This window comes from Fundulus heteroclitus, unplaced genomic scaffold (assembly GCF_011125445.2).
Source record: "Fundulus heteroclitus isolate FHET01 unplaced genomic scaffold, MU-UCD_Fhet_4.1 scaffold_36, whole genome shotgun sequence".
Lineage (NCBI taxonomy): Eukaryota > Metazoa > Chordata > Actinopteri > Cyprinodontiformes > Fundulidae > Fundulus > Fundulus heteroclitus.
The window spans coordinates 2,981,599-3,005,797 of NW_023396770.1; the positions used below are offsets into that span (position 1 = coordinate 2,981,599).

General features: G+C 41.5%; 1 protein-coding gene across 2 annotated transcripts in view; it reads right to left on the bottom strand.

The window, feature by feature from the left end:
* arid1b (AT rich interactive domain 1B (SWI1-like)) overlaps positions 1-17,557 on the bottom strand; it is a 43,499-nt gene extending 25,942 nt beyond the window's left edge. Inside the window, exons 1-3 of one of the 2 annotated variants that reach the window (XM_036130548.1) lie at positions 16,788-17,557; positions 12,539-12,730; positions 5,019-5,162 (exon numbers count right to left, since the gene is read on the bottom strand). In XM_036130548.1, coding sequence (XP_035986441.1) covers positions 5,019-5,162; positions 12,539-12,730; positions 16,788-17,450 — 999 coding nt within the window. In that variant the 5' untranslated portion in view covers positions 17,451-17,557. The remainder of the gene's footprint in view (positions 1-5,018; positions 5,163-12,538; positions 12,731-16,787) is intronic. The other variant, XM_036130547.1, reaches the window with a different exon arrangement.
* Positions 17,558-24,199: the final 6,642 nt, after the last annotated feature.

Genomic DNA, 24,199 nt, shown 5'->3' on the forward strand with positions numbered 1-24,199 from the left:
ACCTTGAAGCACAAACGGATTCACCGCCGCTGACGTCACCATCGACCAATCAGCATCCAGGAAATGCTTTCAAATCCAGATAAAGAAGATTTCTCCTTTAAAAAAGGCTCATCGCCTTCATTTATTTTTTCATTAAGTTTTAGTTTTTAAGAACTAAACTAAAACCTGATGTTCCTTTATTAGCTTCAATCAATTCTAATAATTCATAGAAACCATTTGATTAATTATAGCTTCTCAATATTTTTCAGACCATAAAGGCGCAGTAAACATTTTTCAAGTGCGTAACACTGCAAAAAGGGAACTAATGGCAAGTAAAATTTTCTTGAAATTAATGTATTTTCCTTGATTTGAGCAGGTAAATAAGATTATTTGCCAACGGAATAAGATTCTTGCACTTAAAATATGAACAATTCATCTCCATCATCTTATTTCAAGTGCAGGATGTCTAATTATCTTATTTTAGGGGTAAAAATACTAATTTCATTGGCAAAAAAAGTCTTATTTACCAGCTCAAATCAAGGAAAAATATACTAATTTGCCATTAGTTTCCTTTTTGCAGTGCCTTCCTCCACCTCCACAGCTCTCTATCGTCTCTGTGAGGAGGACAGAGTAGCTGGACTACACTGCCCTGTTTCTAACATAACATTTACAGAGCAGTGAAAGAGTATTTATCCTGTAACAGATTTTTCTGTGGTTCAGTTTAAAGCAATATTTTTTATGCATTATTATTATTATTGCCTCAGTTTCACTAGCCTCAGTGTGGCTAGTGAAAATAAACTTTATATTGAATTAACTTACTAGGTTTATTGTTGCTAGCGCGTACTCCAGGCTGCCTTAAATGAATGCACTTCTAGTTTAGACATTACAGTCAGGCAGTCTGTAGACAGCTCAGGGGTCCTCAGGTAGTGACACAGTGTACCGTAATGCTCCTAATATCCACTGATCTTAGCGGCTTCTTTGCTAACCAAAGTCATATTTACACATTTTAACAGATTTATGACGCATTCTACAACATAAAATCAGTCAATAAACACATCAGTGATCATAGATAAGGAGCAGCATCAGTTTATGAGACGATTTAAGGATTTTAAGGACCGTCCTGTGATTAGAAAGTTCTTCTGTCAGGAGTTTTATGAGGAAAACATCCTGCTGGACGTAGGAGAGGTTCTGTCCCTAAACGCCTCGTTGCTGCTCTGATCCACCAGGACCGGAGGAGTTGACCCACTGAGCTCAGAAAACCTGGAGAAAACCCGGTCCAGATGCCGTCACCTGGACACTGAGACCAGGCAGAACAGAGACGGCCCTCAGGTCCCCGGTCCCGGTTCCGGTCTGAAGAGAGATCTTTGAACAGAACAAAGGCGGTTCTGTTCTCTGTGGGTCAAACCTAGTTTCTGGTGCCATCTTCCGGCGGCGCCCCTGGCGGCAGCAGCCGAACACAGCTCTGTACCAACTCGCGGACTTTTTGCATAAAAATGCATAAAAATGCCGCCAAACTCGCTGGAAACCACTCATCTACCCAGCCGATCAGTACTTAACCGCGAGCGCCTGTTGGAGTTGCGATCAAGTTGTGTTTTTGGACTTTTAAATACCACGCTCGACTGCTTACGTGACTGTGGCGTCCTACGGAGACCAGCCCCGGAGGCCTGTGAAGCGGCGGCCTCGACGAGCAGCTCACGCCGGAGGAGAGCGACGCGGAAGCGGTGTAGCCGGCTGAAGAAGCGCGGGTGCCGAGGAGGCTTAGCAGCGAGGCTAAAGGCTAACCCATTCAGACCGCCGCTACCATCCATCTGGCTTTCCAACGTTCGCTCACTGGACAACAAAATGGACCATTTACAACTCGAGCTCTCTACAAAGAGGGAGTTCAGGGACTGCTGCGCTCTCATTCTGACCGAAACATGGCTTTCATCATCAATCCCAGACAACGCCGTTAGCCTGGAGGGGCTAGCTACTTTCCGCGCCGACAGACAGACAGAACTCTGCGGTAAGACCCGAGGGGGCGGACTCTGCGTTTACATCAATAACACCTGGTGTAAAAATGCTAGATTAGTCACAAGTTTCTGCTCTCCGGACATTGAGCTTATGATTATTAGCTGCAGACCTTTTTATCTGCCTAGAGAGTTCACTGTTGTTATCATCGCAGCGGTTTACGTCCCTCCCAGCGCTAATACTAAGGATTCTATGGGTGTTCTCTATCGGACTATCTCTGAGCTGCAATCTGCACACACAGAGGGTGTTTTCATCATTGCTGGGGATTTTAACCAGGCAAATATGAAAACTGTTCTCCCTCATTTTTACCAACACGTGGATTTTGCAACTCGGGGAGAGAACACTCTAGACTTAGTCTACACAAACATTAAAGGAGCATTCAGAGCAGTCCCCCGCCCCCACCTGGGCTCTTCAGACCACCTTTCTGTGATGCTATTCCCAGCATACAGGCCCCTGCTGATCAGAGCAAAACCTACAGCGAGGCAGGTGAGGGTGTGGACTGAGGGAGCAATGGAGGCGCTCCAGGACTGTTTTGAGTGCTCTGACTGGAACATGTTCAAAGCTGCAGCAACTTATGAGGACAAGATCAACATTGATGAGTACGCCATGACCGTGTCAGCCTACATCAACAAATGCATTGAGGACGTCAGCACCACCAAGACCATCATCACCCGAGCCAACCAACGACCCTGGATTACTGCGGAGGTCCGTCAAGCGCTAAAAGCACGGAACTCAGCCTTCAAGTCTGGTGACAAGGAGGCACTGAGGACAGCGAGAGCTAACTTGAACCGTGCCATCAGGCTTGCAAAGCGGAACCACAGCCAGAAAATCCAGGAGCTTTTCCACGATGCCAGCAACACCAGGAGCATGTGGAAAGGCATCCGGGCGATCACTGAATACAACACGCCCTCCCCCCCGGTGGGTGAAGTTGATGCTGACTTCCTCAATGGACTAAATAACTTCTTTGGGAGGTTTGAGGCACTAAACAGCACTCCAGCAGTGAAAGCTGTTCCCCATCAGGAAGAGGAGGTCCTCTGCCTTGACACCGCCGACGTGTGGAAGTCTTTGAGGAGAGTCAACCCGTGGAAGGCCCCAGGTCCCGACAACATACCTGGGCGGGTGCTCAAGGAGTGTGCAGGTCAGCTGGCTGGTGTCCTCACAGACATTTTTAACACCTCGCTGGACCAAGCCACAGTGCCAGCATGCTTCAAGTCTGCCTCAATCATTCCGGTGCCAAAGAAACCTCAAGTCACCTGTTACAACGACTACCGGCCTGTTGCACTGACTCCCATCATGATGAAGTGCTTTGAAAGGCTGGTAAAGGAACACATCGTCTCCAGTCTCCCCCCAACACTCGACCCGTTCCAGTTTGCCTACCGACGGAACCGCTCCACTGAGGACGCCATCTCCTCTGCTCTTCACCTGAGCCTGGCACACCTGGAGGAGAAGAACACGCACGTGCGGATGCTGTTCCTGGACTTCAGTTCAGCGTTTAACACCATCATTCCACAGCACCTGGTGGGAAAACTGGAACATCTGGGCTTCAACACACCCTACGAAACTGGCTGCTGGACTTCCTAACCAACAGACCTCAATCAGTCCGGGTCGGACAGAACACCTCCAATGTCATCACCCTCAGCACGGGCTCCCCTCAGGGCTGCGTCCTGAGCCCCCTGCTGTTCACTCTGATGACACACGACTGCGTCCCCAGGTTCACCACCAATCACATCGTGAAGTTTGCGGACGACACAACGGTGGTGGGCCTGATCAGAGACGACAACGACCAGGACTACAGAGAGGAGGTGGAGCAGCTGGTGGACTGGTGCAGAGACAACAGCCTGATCCTGAACGTGGAGAAGACGAAGGAGATCATCGTCGACTTCAGGAAGAACCGGCCTCACCATGCTCCACTGCTCATCAACAGCTCAGCTGTGGAGGTGGTCAGCAGCACCAAGTTCCTGGGGGTGCACATCACGGACAACCTCAGCTGGACTGTGAACACCATGTCACTGGTGAAGAGGGCACAGAAGCGACTGTACTTCCTGCGGAGGATGAGGAGAGCCCACCTGCCCCCGCCCATCCTCACGACCTTCTACAGAAGCACCATAGAGAGCATTCTGACCAGCTGTCTCTCTGTGTGCTGTGGAGGCTGCAGTGCCTCCGACTGGAAGAACGTGAGGAGAGTGGTGAGGACAGCAGAAGGGATCATCGGGGCTCCTCTTCCCTCCATTAAAGACATTTCATCGCAGCGCTGTGTGTCTCGAGCCCGTAACATCATCAGGGACCCCTCACACCCCCACCATAGACTATTCTCCCTGCTGCCCTCTGGAAAGAGGTTCCGCAGCATCCGTTGCAGGTCCACCAGGTTCTGCAAAAGCTTTTTCCCTGCTGCCATCAGACTGTTGAACTGCTGAAGTATAAAAACGGACTGTGTACCACACTCGACCCGCTGATTTGCACATTTGTATGTATCCTTCAATATCGCTGCTGCACTTTTTCCGGAAACGTACTGCAAAACTGTTTACAATGCAACTGTCTATTGTTAAATCACTGCTGCACCTTACTGCATATTTGTTTACATTGCTTACATTGTCTTTACATTTCAATCTGCCTACTGCTCACTGCTGCACTTTATCCGAAAGTTAATTGAAAGTTATCCTGTATTTGACTGTGATTTACCACTGCATTTTTCTTATCCTGTACTGTAAATTCACTGCAAGGTATCCTGTAGAGTTACTGCAATCTTTCTGAGCTGTATGAAAAAACGAAATTTCGTTCTGTATGCACTCTGTGCTACAAAATGACAATAAAGAAAGTCTAAGTCTAAGTCTAAGTATCTTGCAGCAGATGGAGCTAAAGAACCGGGCCGGGGGCCTAAACACACACCGGACTGCTGACTGCGGTAAACCAGCAGATAAAACCCAGAAGCAGAGATCCCGTTTAAAGTTCTGATTGGTCAGAACCAGAGGAGCTGGTGGAAACGACCCGGTGCCGGCTTGCTCATAGGTTGATGTGAAGAGGGAGAGTCGTACCTGTGGCGGCAGAGGGCAGGGCTGCATGTAGGGAGGCTGGCTGGGGGCGGCCGGCTGCTGCTGGGGGGGGCTGAAGTACGCTGGCTGACCCGGCTGGCTGTAGCTGCTCAGGTTCTGCTGCTGCGGGCCGTACTGAGAGCCCATCTGAGGGGAAACGAGTCCAGTTAGTGAGGCGGAAATCAGAGCGATCAGAACCTTCATGTTCCTCAGTAGAGTCGACAGCCGGGCCTCTGACCCGGTGCAACTCCTGCAGAACCAAACTTTGGTTCTGCATTCATCTAATGGCTAAACACAACCAATTCTCTGATGGTAACCTGGAGTTTAGCATTTAGGGAAAGCAGCTGTGGAGGTTCTGACTGAAAGCAGCAGCAGATTTAGAGCCAGAAAGAGATTTTTTTTTTATAAATATTTCTCATAAAGTTTTCTCACTGGTTGCTTTAATCACTGTGACGTCCATCACCGCTAACCCTCCTGAACGCCGAACCCGAACGAACTGAACCTGCTGGTGAGGTTTAATGAAAAGTTGAGAATGGGAACTTTGTGAATAAACTGAATTTAATGGAGTTTTATTATCCACAGAGGTTAAAGGAACACTGTTATTGGCCCACTGGAAACTATTCAAATGATGCTTGTATTACTGACGGCTCATTTTAGACGTTAAATAAAAGTTTTACCGTTGATCAACGTTTGGAGAAATACTGTTTTTTATTTTTGGAAGCAGAGAGTAATTAAATGCGTAGTATTTTTCCATCAGAACAAGATCTGGGGAAACCGTTCCAGGCAGATTTTCTTTTTTTATTATTAAAAGCTGAAATGTTTGCAAACAAACAGTTTCTACAAACCTGCTTTGGTACTTTTCTGTCGTAGAGGCAAAGAGGAACGTTAAAATGCTCAGATGACGGGTTTAGATCAGGAAAATCAACAATATTCTCAGACAGCCTTGATGTCTGAGAATTATGGGTAACGTAGTACAGAAACCAGACAAAGCATAGAAATAAACCGGCCTCCAGAACGAGACCTAAATATAAAAGTTGATGAGATCTGCGCCTACGTACTCCATGACAACCGCGACTTTGACCTCTGCTGATGCAGATGGAAGATTTTAGTTTTTATTTAGGGCAAAATTATTACAGAAAAGTTAAAATGCTACAATTTTAAATGTTAAGTTCAACACAAAGTATTCATCTTTTGATAAACACACTTTTGAGTTTCTCTTTAATCTCATAGTAACATCTATGCAATGACATTTAATCACTTAATGCAGACTCTGGTGCATTATAATCTAATTTGAATTCAGTTACTAAAATTGGCTGATTACAAAAAACAACCGACCCAAATACTGTTTTTATATTGCTAGACCAAAAAGAGTAAAGTTTATTATTGGTAAAGAGTCAAATTAAATTATTCTAAATAATTTGCAAACTGGATGACAATCTTTTAATATGACAGATGAGAAAAACCCTTTTGGATTTTGGATCTACAATGATTTACACATTCACGTCATACAAAAAAATCTGACAGATTTATTTATTTAAAATTATCTTATTTTGTAGAGCAGGTAAAAAATTAATTTTTTGGTAAAAAAAAAAAAAAAAAAAGCAATTGTGTTCATTTTTTGGCCCAAGAGTTCCTTTTATTGACAACTCTGTACCTAAAAGTTTGGGCCCCCCTGGTTTAGATGATTGCAGAAAGTGAAGCTCGTGAAATTTATAGACAGATTAAAACATTTCAAGCCTTTATTTCTTGTAATTTTGATGAATCGGGTCTCAGAAAATGTGAATTTTAGAAACTCCTGGCGTCTCAACTTCATCAGCTAAATGACGTCTCAGTCCGGCTCAGCAGGCGACGCCATCATGGACCGCTGACCGGGCCGAGGTCCAGGAGACCAGAGTCCGTGTGAACGGACGGGAAACAGAACCGCTCCACATCCAGTTTGCCTGGAATCAGAACCCTCCTGGGTTTGCCAGGTTTGGACCCGCCTCTGTAGGACAGCTGGATGAGCACCAGGTGTGTTCTGGTCCAGAACCAACCCTGAACAGAGGGAGTTAGGGCTGAACGATTTAGGAAAATAATCTAATTGCGATTTTTTTTCTTATTATTTATATATTTATTTATTCTTTTTTTTCCAGTTTAATTTATCATGTCTTTTTAAACATATACAAACAACAAATCAATTTGTTTCCTCGCCGTGCAGATTAGTTGCTGAAAGACCCACAGCATCTAAACTCAGAGCAGAAATGATTGCGTTCTGCCAACAATATATTTCAACCAAAATTGCAATTTTGTCTTTTCTCCACATTAACCACAAGCAACAAAAGTGGCCTCTAAATAAAGATGTTTGTAAACAAGGACTATTTTAAACAAGAACTTTTAATGTTTCTATTAATCAGAATATTTTTCAAGAGAACAGCTTTTAATTTAATTAGACATCAATCCTTGTTGAACATAAAGTCCAACCAACAAACAAGTCTATGTATTAAACTGATTGATATGTACTTAATGCTATGTATGATTATATAAACTCTAAAACAAGTAATAAAATTAGATTATCTCACTGCTGCAACTGTCTTCCCTTCCATGTGGAGGCAAACCCACTTTAAACATTTTACCAACATCTAATGGACGCGTCTAATTCACTAATTGTTACATAGCCAAAAATTGCAGACTCTGCGATTTGGAAATTGCATTTTTCTTTAAATCACGATTATATTGAAAATGCATTAATTGTTCAGCCCTAGAGGGAGGTTCACAGCTTCTGTCAGAACCCAGAGCATTTCAGCACCAGGCGGCTCTGAATTGGATCCTGACCTGAGCTGAACCCGAACGGGTAACGGTGGAAGCCCCCCCCTACCCCCCCCATACCTGCACCAACAGAACCGTCCTCAGAAAAAAACAAGAAAAAAAACAACAACTCTGTTCGTATTCTGGTCCTGATTCCTTCCTAACAGCCAACAGGTTCTTCTTCTCTGCGTGCGCCGACACGTTCCCGAGAACCCGGCCGTAAAACACCAACAGTCACATTCCTTCAGCTCTGCTCTCCTCTGCACAACCATCAACGACTTGTTTTCACTTCCAGAACCGGCACACATCTGGCACATCTGTGTCAGCAGGTAACTTTACATCAGAGACGACAAAGATCACATGTGGGGTTCCCCAAGGTTCCATCCTGGGTTCCTCCTGTTCTAGATCTACATGCTCCTCTAGCTCAGATCATAAAAAACAACATCATCAGCTACCATAACTATGCAGACGACACACAGCTCTACATCACCATGTCACCAGGTGACTATGAACCAGTTCAGCCTCTGAGGAAATAGAAGAATGCAGGATGAGACAAAATGTTCTTTAATTGAATAAAAACAAGCTAATAATTTCTGGACCAATAGATCTAGAGTTATCTCACAGCTTCAGCTGCTTCAGCTAGGAACCACTGATCAGGCCTGAAACCTGGGAGTAGTGATGGACTCACACCTGAACCTCCATCTAAAGACAAAGTGGACCTTCTAGAACCTGGAGAACATTTCCAGGATTAAAGGACTGATGTCTCAGCAGGATCTGGAGAAACTAATCCATGTTTATCTTTAGTAGAACTGATCACTGCAACGGTGTTTTCACAGGTCTGCCTAAAAAGTGGATCAGAACGCTGCAGCTGATCCAGAACCTGCTGCCCTCCACTGATCTGGAACAAACTCCCAGAAAACTCCCAGAAAACTGGAAAAGTTCCTTTAAATTAAGGTTAAAAACACATTTGTTCAGGACTTTAACTGTTCTAGTTAAACTGTTTTACTGAAACATCATTAGTTCAACTTTGTAGTCCAACTGTTTTTAATATTTGCTTTAAGTTTCTATTCTCCCATGTTTTATTTTGTTTCTACATTTTATTCCAACTTGCTTTTATTCTGTTTTTATTTTCCTATGTTTTAATAATGTAAAGCACTTTGCGTGGTCTCTGTAGTGAAATGTGCGTTACAGATAAATTTGTCTCGCTTTGGTACCGGCGGCTGTCAGCCCGCATGTTCGCTTCAGTCACCATTAGGGCTGAACGATTTTGGAAAATAATCTAATTGCGATTTTTTTTCTTAATATAGCGATTTAATGCAATTTTTTCCCAAGTTTAATTTATCATGTCTTCTCGGTGCAGAAATTATTGCGTTCTGCCTACAATATATTTCAACCAAATTTGCAATTTTGACTTTTCTCTGCATTAACCAGAAGCAACAAAAATGGCCTCTAAATAAAGATGTTTGTAAACAAAGACTATTTAAAACAAGAACTTTTTTAATATTTCTATTGATCAGAATATTATTCAAGAAAACAGCTTCTAATTGATTTGGACATCAATCCTTGTTGAACATAAAGTCCAACCAACAAGCAAGTCTATGTATTAAACTGATTGACCAGAACTTAATGCTATGTATGATTATATAAACTCTAAAACAAGTAATAAAATTAGATTATCTCACTGCTGCAACTGTCTTCCCTTCCATGTGGAGCAAACCCACTTTAAACATTTTACCAACACCTAAATGAAATGAAATGAAATGAAATTTATTCGAACATGATACAAATATAAAAATAAAATAGTGCACAGTAACAAGAAGTGCATAAGAAAGAAGAGAAAATACAGATTTTTTGTTTCAGTTAACATATCATGCTCAAAATGGGGTCGGAAGAAGTGAGAACTTATAAACTCCTACCCCTAAACACTTGAGACTTTAGAGTCCTACTGTCATTAAAAAAAAAAAAAAAATCAAAATCAAAGTGGCAGTTAGAAGTAACAGTTACTAATATTTACCTATACATTTTCCCATTTTATGCTAGTTTATCTTTCTAAACCCTTACACCAAGTTATTATCTTCAATACACACCTTATTGCTTTCTGTCCCCATGTGTGTATCTATTGAAAATTACCTCTTTGTACTTTCTTTTGAATTGTGTTAAACTACCTAATGGAACCTAATGGACGCGTCTGAGTCACTAATTGTTACATAGCCAAAAATTGCAGACCTCTGCGATTTGGAAATGCATTTTTTAAAATCGCGATTATATTGAAAATGCGCTTAATTGTTCAGCCCTAGTCACCATCTTTTCCCTTTTTGCTCTAATCTAACGCATCGGACCGGGACTCAGCATCAGGAAACGTTTGTTCCTAAAAAAAAACTCAAATGTGAATTTGTTGCACGTTTTAATCTGTTTTTCACTGAAAAAGGTTCTCCGTCGTTAATACTGCTCTAACTATTCTGACTTCATTCATTTATTAAACACTATTAACGTAAACATGATCAGAACCGCTAATCGGACCCCAGCAGATCAAGCCGAACCCACAATGCTGACTGAAAAGCTGCAGAATGAAACCATGTGGACGTTTCGCTAAGACGTGCTGCAGGAAACACAGAACCGTCTGAAATCCACCATCTGTGAGTCCGGATCGGCGCCACGACGCCGGTTCCAGCTCTCAGGACGTCTCTGCCAGAAATCATCAACAAGGCCTGGGAAGCTCAGACCCAAATCAGCAGTCTGGGGGCTAAAAATAGCCCGGCACCAGAAATAGGCTGACCCGGACCGGCCGGGCTCGACCCGCTCCGCTGCAGCCGTCTGGTCCGACAGCACCGACGTGTCTGTTGTCCCCCGAGCGGCTCGCTGCCGATGTGGAGGAGGAGACTGACCAGAACCTTTAAGAGCATTCGTTTGTGACAGAACCGGACCAGAAGCAGCAGAACCTCCTGAATGCTGCAGCAGATTGAGACGCTTGCGGCTCTGAATCAGACGCCTATAACCCAGTAATTAAAAACTGTAGAGGTGATGTTAGCGGCTGAAAAGAAGCGAGCCTCGTTAACTCAGTGAAGGTGTAATTAAAGCTCGACAGCCTGCAGTCGTTAAGTCGTCTAACGATGAACACGGACCTCACACAGCAACGAAGAAAACCACGCTGGTCAAACCTGCCTGGAAGACCTTCAGTCTGACGCATTAGCTTTGATTTCTTTTTGAATTAATACCTCAGACCAGTAAGCTGGCGTCCTTTTAATGAGAGAGAAGATGTGTTTTCTGGATAAAGTTAAAAAAGTTTCAAGCAAGTTGTTAGACAATATAAACTAAATTTATCAGACCTTTAGCTCTCCAGCGGTCATTAAGAGCTCCACACGTTCATCAGGTTGTAGAGTTTGTTTCTGACGGCTAAGCTGTTTTATAAAGAGGTTCTGAAATTAAAATCTCACCAGACGTCAAATGTGAGTAAATCTTCTGTTTGGCGAGTGAATTTCAGAGCGCTAGCTGTCTGACAACAAACGTACACAAACATTCGCACAACGACAGCAACTACGTCACGTCCTTTTGCTAACAGCTAGCGGATAGCTCAGGCTAATTACGTAGCGGGATTATGTGGAGATATTTAGCAGGAGTCGGTCACAATAAAAAATTTAGCTTGGCTGGTTGATTTTTACATCTACCAGCCAACTTGGCTGGTGAATCAGGAAGTAAATGTTGGACACTGTTTATAAAACCACCTCAACAACATGCGGAGTTCCCCAAGGTTGACATCTTGGCACATTTCTTTTCCATTCTGAATGTTTCAAAATTTAATAAAAACAAAACCAAAACTGTTCTGATCGTAGTCAATAGCAGTGATTCTCTTCCTTTTTCAGTTTGAGTTCATCTAAAAAGGTAGAAAATGTTCCAGCTCACCTGAATTAAGACTGTAAAACACACGAGGAGGTTTAGTTTTAGTTGAGCAACACAAGAGAATCTAAATTTATAAAAGCTATTTTTGTATTTCCTGTTTTTCTTTTATCATTTGCTCCCTTTTTTTTGTTCTGAGAAAAAAAGCAAACTAGTTTCCGCAAATGTTAACAAATGGTTGGTGTAGCTGCTTTTCTTCTGCACTGACTTTGATAGTTCTGCTATGATTGTAGTTCAGTTTCTGGTAGCAAAACTAAGAAAGATTAATTTTGGGGCTGTATGACGCAGACGGCAATCATTACCACAACAGAGAATATTATATTTTCTGGTGAGAAAACCAGCAGAAGTAATTAAAAGAATGAATGCCAAGCGAATATTTTGCTGAAATGATTTACATAGTGAACTTTTTACAGATTATACAATTTTATTTTGTTGAATTAAGTAATTTATGGTGAGCAATGTTAGCTGAAATCCACTAAAATGTTCATTTGTTCTGTTATGACACGTTTGCAAGCTAAAGGAGTCATTTGGCGCTCATTAAAGATGTGGAACATCACGGCGCTGCCTGTCCTGATGGATAAAAGCTGTTGATTATTTGACTGGCTAACAGACTGGAACGCTCTACATTAGCTTTGATTAAAAAAATTAATAGTTTCAGTCCAGAGTTTCATTCAGATCACTGAAGCGTTTTTACACATTTAACCCAGAGATCCTCCTTAGATTCTCTAGTTTTAGGGTATAAAGACCCAAAAGATTCCAGGTTAACATAAATGATGTGAATCAGGAACTATTTCAGACCATTTCATAAATAACATGGATACATAGGACGATGGAGCGCCTCCTACCTGCTGCTGAGGGTAATGCATCCCGCCCATTCCCATCTGCCCCCTGCCAGACATTCCCATCGGGTATCTGTGGGGGGGCGGGGAGCTGTAGGGTTGCCCGGGGTACGGCGCCCCCTGCTGCTGGGAATACGGGCTGTTGCCCATTCCATAGAGCTGAGAGCGCTTCATCGCCATCGGGTCCATGGGCGGCACCTGAAGACGAGGACGAAGAAAAATCATGAAGCACATTCTCTAAAAATTTCCTCTGAAACCTGCTGAAAGATTCCAGAAATGCACATTTTCAGCGTACAGTCGTCACAGTACCAGCGCGTGCCGCATCGCACAGTCGCAGATTTTAGGTTGCGTGGTGCATTATGGGTAAGTTATTTATTTTTTTGGCTACCAAACAACAGTTGACGAGCGGCGAAGAGGCTGGAAGCAGGTTCTAGGTACACCGCATCAAACCATGATAAAATGATGATAAAACGATGATAAAATGATGATAAAACGATGATAAAACAATGATAAAACAATCATAAAACGATGTTGCACAGCGCGCCTTACTGCCATGACAGAGAGAGGGATATATCGTTGTGTTTTTAAACCCAATTACCCTGAATAAAGTGCTGTTTGGCCACATTAATGTGAGTGAAGCGATATGACGCCGTTTGGTGCCGCTAATTTAGACGCAGAGCGTTCATCTACTACATTTATCAACTTTTTTCTGTTATTTGAATTACTTTAAAAGTGACAGTGAGCAAAATAACATTTCTATCAGGCTGTGGGATGTCGCCCACAGAGCAGCCGCTTTAAGCCTGACAGCTTCCTCGGTTTCACATTAAATAGCCTATAAAGATGAAGATTAGACTAAATAAATGTGTGCATAAAAAACGTTACATTTTTGTCCATATTTTACGTCCCGTTTTGATCTTTCTTTTCTGTCGAGAAGTTGTGAAATCCTATAAAGTCCAAATTAGAGCAACTGAACTTGGCACAAAGTGCACCGGTCATCGTACGGCTGGTTTTAAGGCTTAGAGCCTTAAAACCAGCGTCTGTGAGCCTTTAGTTCAGGTCTGCTACCTGAACTCCACGCTAACAAGTGACGGCGGGGTTATTTCGGCAGACAAATGTTTTTAACCCGTATAAATCGCGTATGTGCAAATGCAGTGTGTCATTCGCTTATGTAAAGGCCTTTACAGTCTATAGAACCACTACAATTAAACTTGTTCAGAGACGCAAATGCCTTTTTAAAAGACAAGTTAGAATTTATGATAAAGATCTACTGCAGGAAATATGTTGTCATCGTTAAAGAAACGGCCTTTTATGTCTGTTTTGAGGTTTAAAACAAGAGGATGGACGGGATGTTGATATTTGTGGATACTGATGTAAAAAAAAACAAAAAAAAAACACAATTTCCAACATAATGAAAAATTATTGATCTAAAATGAAATTATTGTGGCACTTTTAGCATCATTCTGATGTGAAATTTAAAAGCAATTATTCCAAGAAAAAAATGCTAAAACCTGCATTTATTATCATTAATACATTGTAAATACCATAATCAAAATATAATTTGTAGCCAAAGTTATTAAGAGCCCCTGTGGAAGGTCCACAGCGCCACAGATGCAGAACCCTGGCTTATTGTTAAGGACTTGTTGGACACAATATTTGGTATTTTGGACTCTCAACGGCCTAAATGCTCAGACCTGATGTACGGCCCGCATCTTACAGACGATGAACATAAAACATGTTGGGTATCGATCGCTATTCTCAACAGAAGTACAGCAACTTCATATTTTCCTGATATTGTTCAGCTCTAGTACAGAACTCTACCTGAAAAGTTCAATAACTCAATAATCTCCCTTGACATATTCTCGTTTTATTGGCTACTTAATGCAGAAGCAGTCAGACTATTTCTACAACCACTTTTAAAACTGGTTTCATTTTGCTACAGCGTCACAAAGCAGGACGGTCACAGATTCTGGAAAAAATTTTTTTTTAGAGCAAACAACTGGAGATGAAAGCAGAAACACAAACTCTGTTCAGGAAACATTTTACTGCTGATGGACGGTTTCACACACAAGTCTTCCTCTGAATGCGTGTGAGCAGAAACCCCGGAGCCCGCTGGGTAAACTTTAATATTCACGATGACACGTTTTTGACGGTCAGCTGGATGAAGTAAACAAAGCAGCTCCACACGGCTGGAAAACATCCGACACTTCTGATCTGAAGAGGAGCTCTGATGTTGCTTCCTGGTTTAAAGCCGGACAGCTCAGGTGTTTTTAAATGCAATAATATGTAATGGCTAATATTTTTAATTTTGTTGAAATGATTTACATAGTGAACCTTTTACAGTTTATACAAATTTATTTTGTTGAATTAAGTAATTTATGGTGAGCAACGTTAGCTGAAATCCACTGAAATGTTCATTTGTTCTGTTACAACATGTTTGCGAGCTAAAGGAGTCATTTGGCGCTCGTTAAAGATGAGGAACATCGCGGCGCTACCTGTCCTGATGAATAAAAACTGTTGATTATTTGACTGGCTAACAGACTGGAACGCTCTACATTAGCTTCGATTAAAAAATAAATAGTTTCAGTCCAGAGTTTCATTCAGATCACTGAAGCGTTTTTACACATTTAACCCTGAGATCCTCCTTAGTTTCTCTAGTTTTAGGGAATAAAGACCCAAAAGATTCCAGGTTAACATAAACGATGTGAATCAGAAACTATTTCAGACCATTTTAACAACGTGAACGAGGAGCTCTGGTGTTACTTCCTGGTTTAAAGACGGATTATTATGGTTCTTTTTAATAAAATAATATTTAACGGCTCGTCAACTGCAGCGCCTCCCAAAACTATTCATATCTTTTTTCACATTCGTCACATTAAAACCAGAAACTATAAGGTATTTCTTTTAGGATTTGATCTGATAGCCCAACACAAAGTAGTGAAGATCTGTAAAGTGAAATAAAAATGAGTCCAGATGTTCTGGTTCTGGCCTCAGAGGTCCACCTTCCAGCAGGACGACACCTCTAAATGGTCAGGATGGTCCAGATCAAAGCATGTTGGCGTCTAATGAGACACGCCGCTGGTTCTGATGCGTGATGCAACATGTTAAACATAAAAAAATTAAAGGTGGGGTCCCAAATTTTAGTCGGTAGGGTCACTAACTTCTCAATACCTTCCTAGGCTATTAGATGTCATCTCACTATTATTATAATTTTCAGAGGAACAATGTCACAACTTTTCTAATGATAGTTGACTTATTTAACATTACTATCAGTGCTTTGGAGATGAGAAGCGTATCATCTGAGAAACGGTTTTCTAAACATAACTTAATAAATAACTTGTAAGATAAATTGTTTTTTCAGTCTGAGATTCAGATGGATTAATTGTTAACAGGAATAATTGTTCATTAATCCTCCACGACGTCCCCGGAGGAGCTGCGCTGGTCCCGGATCGCTGGGTGACCGGTGTCAGAGACTGCTGCCTCCGGCCGGCAGCTGTGTATTTATCCCGGTGCTGATGGGCACATGGCTAATCTGCATGTGTGAAGGTCAGGGCTCCTGTGTGCAGTCTGGAGCACAAATGGGCGTTTTGCCCATAAATTTCCCCACAGATCAGCCGGGGCTGAAAGCTAAACAGCTCTGATTCATCAAAAACCGGGTTCCAGCCTCACTGGGAGCTGATTTCTGACAGAAATAACTGCAAAAGTATATAAAAAACAACCTTATGATCGCCTTTATTGACTTAAAAAGAATGGCTGATTAGCATATGAAAAGAAGTTGCAGGGTGTCAAAGAGGAAATGAGCTGTCAGTTGGATTCTGGCAACTGTTCTGCCGCTTAATGTTCTCAAATGTTGGCAAATAATTACAGTTAAATTGATTAAATTAACAAACGTGACCGTTGACAGTTTGGTTGTGTCCGCGAGACCCGCTCGGGCCTACGATGCTAACATTAGCTTAGCCTAGTCAGCTAAAAAAAAATGGAGTCACCTTGGACACAAAATAAAAACGTTGACTTCAGTTATAGTTTTTACCTGCGGTTGTCGATATTCGATATATATCGTACAAATGAAGTTAACAGCGTGGTACTTTGTTGAGTTGGTGGTCAAAAATACCAAGAATCCGTGTGTCGTGTTGTGTAAATCGGCGATACCAGTGAAGCTAACGGGGTTAGCATAATTAGCACAGCGGCTAACTGGAACGTAACGGGCGGTGGTGGTGGGTGTTAGGGCAAAAAATGTGGTTAATTCGGCGTAAATCACCTGAGATCTGCCGCTGTTCGATCCGTTGTTCCCCGGGTGACTCCTCTGCTGTCCTCCCCAGCCGTGAGCTGCTGCGGAGCCGTACTGGGAGCCCGTGTCTTCCGCCGGCCCCACGGCCGACTGGTGCTGCTGTGCAGCGGGATTACTGTAATCTGAATATCCGCCTCCGTAGCCGCGCATCATCGGGCTCGGAGACGTCAAAAGCTGGTTTAAAGTCGGCGTGGCCCCCGAAGGGTGCTGCTGACCCTGTCCGGGAAACCGCTGAAATCCTCCCCCGGCTCCAGCCGGGGAGCCGGCGGCTGCCATAACCGCCTTGGCCGGGCTAGCAGCGGCCGGGCCCATCAGGCTGTTCCCCTGCCGTGAGGGGCTCATCATGCCCGCGTAGCCGCCGCTCCCGTAGCCCGCTCGGTAGTTCGGGTAGTGGTTGTACGGGCTGTTGTTCCTGTAGCCGTCGTGGGAGTTGTGGACCTGGTCCATGGTGCCGTGTACCGTGTGCGCCGCTGTTGTTACCCCAGTCCCGGGGCTTTGTTGTCCGCCATGTTGATCAAAGCAAGGCCCTCCTCTTCCATTCCCATAATAATGATTAAACTGGGAGCTGGTCCCGGTCGGAGGAGGGTTGCTGCTGCTGCTGCTGCTGCTGTCTGATCCCAGGCTGGCATCCATCCGCTCCTCCTCCTCCTCTTCTGAGTGGCTCAGCTGGTGCTGCTCCTCTTCTCGGCGGCTCCCCTCCAGGAGGAGGTGTTCTTCCCCCTCATGGTGCTGCCTGTCCCCGCTGGATGCTGGTGTTTACACCGATGTTGTTATTGTTATTGTTGTTGATGATGATGATGATGATGATGGTGGGGTTTTTGCTCCTGGTGCTGATGCTGCGGGATAAACTGGCTGAACGGTCCAGGAGTGGGATGAGATGATGGTGATGATGACGGAGATGATTGAGGAGGGAGGAGGTCTGAGCCCAGGAGGAGCGGTTCTCTCCTTTCTTCCAAGGTTTCTCTCTCTTATATCCGCTGAGAACATCAGTCTCCATCTCTGGTGTTTATTTTTTCATTGCTTTGGAGCCCAGGTTGTAGTATTTATTTCTGAGGGCTAAGCTGTTTCATAAACCACCTCAACAACATGCGGAGTTCCCCAAGGTTGACATCTCGGCACATTTCTTTTCCATTCTGAATGTTTCAAAACTAAAATAAAAACAAAACCAAAACTCTTCTGATCGTAGAGGACAACAGTGATTCTCGTCCTTTTTCAGTTTGAGCCCATCTAAAAATGTAGAAAATGTTCCAGCTCATCAGCATTAAGACTGGAAAATACACGAGGAGGTTTGTTTTTAGTTGAGCAACACAAGAGAATCTAAATTTATAATGCTATTTTTGTATTTCCTGTTTTTCTTTTATTATTTGCTCCCTTTTTTTGTTCTGAGAAAAAAAGCAAACTAGTTTCTGCAAATGCAGCTGCTTTTCTTCTGCACTGCTTTAATGTTCTTCTATGGTTGTATTGTAGTTCAGTTCCTGGTAGCAAAACAGAAAGATACATTTTTGGGGTAAGAAAAATATTCAGAGTTGTATGACACAGACGGCCATCATTACCACGAGAGAGAATAATTATATCTTCTGGTGAGAAATCCAGCAGAAGTGATTAAAAGAATGAATGCTAAGCTAATATTTTCAAATTGTTCAAATGCTTTACATAGTGAACCTTTTACAGTTTATACACATTTATTTAGGTGTTTACACTGATGATGTTGTTGTAGTTAATGATGATGATGATGATGGGGCCTTGCTCCTGGTGCTGTTGCTGCGGGATAAACTGGTAGAACCGTCCATGAGTGGGATGAGATGATGGATCCCATCTGGTGTTTGTTTTTCCACGCTTTGGACTCAACCGATGGTCACCAGAGCTGCCAGACTGAATCCATCTCCGGGTTCTTCTTACCGTCCATCTGAAGACAGCAGAGAACATTAAATGCAGTTTTGTTTGTTTAATCAGCCCAACACAGATGCATTTAAGGCACTTCCAAATTATTGCAAACATTTGGAGAATTTAATTATCTTTTTTGGTATTTTTGTAAACAGTGACGCTTGTGGATCAAATCATGCCAGCGAATAAAGGTTTCCAAAAGACGAACAGCTCCTTTTTCTCTGTTTGTAAAGAAGTTTCGGCTCTCCTCCAGAGAATAATGCTATACGACATGCAAACCTGATAAATACCAGGTTTTTCAGATGTACTAAAGCTAAATAATTTAATGCGGCAGTTTATCCTGTACTATTCAACCTCAACTGAAAAAAAAAAATCTGTTTACCTGTCGGTTCAGGTGTCTCCTCCAAAGCTGACACGTTTTCTCTTTTATTTAACCTTATCCCACTAAGATCCAGAATCTCTTTTGCCAAGACGTCAATAGCTCCACATCAACAACAGATGAGACCATAAACTCATAAAACAAATACTTTATAACTGACATGAAGCCACAACAATCAGCAGCAGCTTTCATTAACAGAACATGCACGTTATTCTAAGAAAATCCATCGATCATCAACCACTGATGAGCAGCTATATGAGATAAACATTCAAATGATTCAATTAATCCAATGTTGAAATAAATTAGCTAAATTTTTTGTTTCTGCAATCGATTCTCTTTGCCATGACTTTTAAAGATGCAAAATAAAATAAAATAAAAATCTGTAACATTAAGGGAAATATCAGCTGGTGCTGCTTATTATTGGACAACAATGCTGTGATTGGTACAGCTAAGAAATGTTCAATTATCTTATTTAATATCTTTATTTTTACACTCTAAAAATAATCTATTCTAACAAGTGTCAGAAACAAAATGACATAATCATTTTTAGTTTCTTTTTATACTTTTTAGGAGAAATTTCTTAAATTACAGAAGAAAAATTCAGACTTCTCTTGAATTTTTTCTTTACAATTTTTTAACCAGATGTTACATTCTGAACTAAAATGGACAGAATTTATTCTAGTTTTCTATTAATTATGACCAAATAAAAAGCTGAGTAAGTAATTTTGTCAAATTAACTTTTCTCTTTTGCAAATACGAACAAAAATAAATCAGGTCAAAAACATCTCAGCCATCTAAATGAGTTCCTGTTAACCATCAATTCTAAACAAACAATATGAAACAAGTCTTACAGTCCTAAAGAGATTATAAAGATGTGTCATTATTCTGAGAGAGAAAGGGTTTTATTACTGTACCGGGAAGGCAAAACTGAATTTGAATAACCTAAATGAGGTTAATTAATTCATTAATTTTTTTTATTTGAGCAATAAATAAATAAATAAATAAATAATAAAAGTATACCAACTTAAATACCAAACATAGCACAACTGCTCAAATGGAGTAGGAAAAAGTTAAATATTTATAGGGTCCTACTCCACTTCTCTCCTTTACACAAAATACTGTTGTTGCGTCACAAGTCTCATAAATACAGCTTTCTACCATGTGTAAGCAAATGCACATGCACTCTAATACATGCATGTGCATACTACTACCTAGACCAGTTTTATATGTGTTTACTTTTAGTTATTCATGGTAGTGGATGTCATATTCCATGCACACAATTGCATGCCTGTGCGCATAATAATCCTTCATCGCGCAGACTTGTTAAGCCCATTGAGTATGGGACAGAATATATGATTAAAGGTAGGGATGCACGATATATCGGCTTTAACCTCGGTATCGGCCAATGTTACCTATTTTTTAACATATTGGTATTGGCAGTGACATGCGGTAGAGTTCATAGCTGGTGAGGCACTGACGTCATCAGAGTCAGATTTACAAATATATACACTCTACAGAGTAGACTCATTGCAAAGTGCTGAAGGAGACTGGTTGAACCAAACCAATTCACCAAGAGACATTGAAAAAAATATTCATTCTTTGATGAAAAAAAAACTAAATTATTTGTCATTTGATTGGTAACAGTTTATGAGTTATGATGGATTTCTGCATTTGTAACACATTTAAAAACTATAACCCACATTACGCACATTTCATTACAAAAACAAAACATAAATAATTATCGCTGTCTTACCTCTACTTATAAATCAAGTCCATGCGGCGCTCTTTCTGAACAAAAATATTGGTCATTTTCCGGTAAAAGTTCTCGCTGCGGCCTCACCGGCTTTACTATCAAGCGCCACCAAGGATTTACATGAAAAACAGCGAAAAGTCTGCGATTTTAAAGAGAATATGATCTAAAATTAGGAAATTAGAATAAAAAAAATACTTATTACAAATGACTGAGTGAATCAAAATTTCTATTATGTTATTATATATTTTCTTTCTTTCCATGATGACAAGTGAGGCCTGGCCCTGACTGCACGTCATGGGGTATCGGACTGATTAGTAAAACTGGGCCAATATTAAGAACCGATGTTTATTTCCATCTAGTTGCCCTTTGTGCCTGTGTTTCAGGGGGTTGCTCCTGCTTTTTTGTATGTTTTTGGATCATGTGACATTGACAGTAATGCATCACAGCCAGGATTGTGGGTTTATTAAACGAAACAGAGATGCAATGTCTGCAGTGTGGCCATTTTTCACGTTGTCAAAAGAAGACATACGAAAAGCAGCGTGTAAGTCTATATATAACCCACATTCAAAAATTCAGTTAGAATAGTTTTCAATTGGTACAAAAACTATGTAAAAGTTGATCATGGCAGAAACGTAAATGTCTGTGTACATCGGTAAATATCGGTTATCGGACACAACAGCAATATTAATATTGGATATCGGTATCGGCCTAAATTTTCATATCGGTGCATCCCTAATTAAAGGTAAGTATGCTATTTGAATAATCCTGAAACTTCATAATCATCATATTTTCTGTTCCTTGGCATATTTATTAAATGTATGGTTTTTGAACATACTTTTGAAATGATTCAAGTTTAAGCACTCTTTAAGGGAATCTTAAAGACTGTTCCACATGGTTTAAACCACGCCGGGTGATGCAGATACTTTTTAGTATGCGAACATAGTTTACCTGTTAATTCATATGTCCCTTGAACTAATTTGTCAAAATTAAACCTTAAATAAATATTTTGTGGTTTATCAAAGGAAAGAAAAATATATTAGAATAACGACATTGAACTATTTCCTGACAACTTGGCTAAATATTACATTATTATATTTAGTTGGTTTATCAAAACTGTTTAAACAACATCTTATCGTTTTATATTTTAATATCCTAAACGTGTTTTCTTTATTTATTTTTTTGTTCAGAAAAAAGATCCACCACTCTAATAAACTGACTTATTTCACATGACCAGTCTGAAGCACAGTCTTTATACTCCATGTTTATTAATATCTCACCCACAGCTTTTTTAGCATCCTATTTTTCTAACATTTCTGCGCTGATGAGGATTATAAAGGTTTATTTAAAGCGGATGATTCAACCTGCAGCAACACTAAAACCAGGAAGCAGAAAGTAACAGCCTGCTGCCCTCTGCTGGAGCTCAGTGTCACTGCAGCCCAACGCGGCAGACACTGAACTGCACTGATGGGGTTTAGATGTTACTACGGTGATAAATAATACAATAAATGAGACATCTTTTACACAACGGTAATGTTTGATAATATTTTGTAAAAACCTCATCATAAATTTACTGAAGGTGCTTGGATAATTCACAGGGGAACGTTAGACGTGAGCGTAAAAGGCATGTTCAACCGTTTAAACCGCCAGAGGCGAAGAGGCTGTTTTCAGTTTGAGAGACGCTTTTCCAAATTAAACATGCCCATCTGAATCCTGAAATTAATAACTAACTTGTTGAGAACAAGTTATTAAAAACTATCTTACTCAGATTAAATGAATGTGCAACTGAGAAGAATAAAGATGTATACATCCATCCATCCATTTTCTACCACGCCTATCCCTTGTGGGGTCATGAGGGGTGCTGGTGCCTATCTCCAGCTGTCAATGGGCAAAAGGCAGGGTACATCCTGGACAGGATGTATATCTGTGCATTAAAAAGCAAGACTTACAAGGGGTGGAAAAACAGTTCAAGTAGTGATAACCCAGTAGAGCATGGGTACCAACCCATAGAGAGCTACCTCACTGGTACTGTGTCATACCTGTATTGACCTTTCAACTAGAAGAGACAGCGCTTACCTTAACTTTATGTGATACAAACATGTTTTTAATGCATTTATGATTACAAGTATGATTACAAAGCAAGAGCAGCTTAAAGGCACCACATGTGGTCCTTGGGGGCTACCTGGTGCCTGCGGGCGCCATGTTGGTGACTCCTGCAGTAGAGTAAACAACCTATTGGATTTGTTGGGAGCAGTTATGGTTATTAAGTCTAACAGATGCTGTGAGGAAGGATCTACCCACACGCACTAGGTCCAGTCTCTAATAGAGCTGGCCTTGCTGATGAGCATATTTAACCGCTTCCTGACAGCTGTACACAAGCTGCTGCTCCAACAAACCACCTGGGACGGTCCTCACACTGAGACACAGTTCAGCAGAAGGTCCTCTAAAGAATGGACTGCCTGCAGCAAATCAAGAAGTCCAGCCTTCCCCAGGAGCTGCTGGTATTTCTTCTCCACCGCCATCATACAGGTTTGGTGCATCTGCAGAACAGGACAGGTCCAAACTGCAAGCAACAATTTAAAAAATATCCATTCTCCTTTGGTTGGGCCTTAGACATTGTTGGATTTTCCATCGATACGTTATCAAGATGTTCCTGTCCAGAGAGAGACGTCAAACAAAGTAGATCAGACCAATTACCAGATCCTGGGGAAACTTTAACTATTGGAGGAGGAAGATTTATCATTCCCGTTGGAAAACTGGGATCTTTCAGGTGAATACTGCTTAAAGTTGGCTTTACTGTTCCCTTTTTGTTGGTTGATTCTTTTTCAGAATCTGGCAAGAAGACAATCATAACATAAAAGAGTGAAAGTGAAACTGAGTCCGGACCAGATAATTATGAGCGAAGAGCTGGTGCTGCTGCCAGAGAGGCTGTGTGGAGATGTAAGCTGGAAGAACCATGAAGTAAATTCAACGTTTAGAGAGGATGTTGCTCCAAGAACTGCTACAAGTAGGAATGGAAGAACATCTCCAACAATAAAACGGGGAACTATAATCCACCAACTACCAACGCACGCACACACAAAGGATCTGCAGATGTTGAAAATGTCTATTCTGACTATTTTGAATGTTCTCCAAATGTATTTTAGGATCTCCTCAAGAGCCCAGAAGGTTACTTTTCAACTAAACCAGTCTGTTAGACATTTGAAAGTTAAGATTGTGATATAATTATTACAATTACGTGAAGAATACTTAACCAACAAAGGTTATTTAAAGAACAAAATAAAAACAGAGAGTTTAGAGTTTCCCTCTTTGTTTTCCTCCATTGTAAATTTTTATCCAGTAATAATAAACGACTGTATCTTTACATGC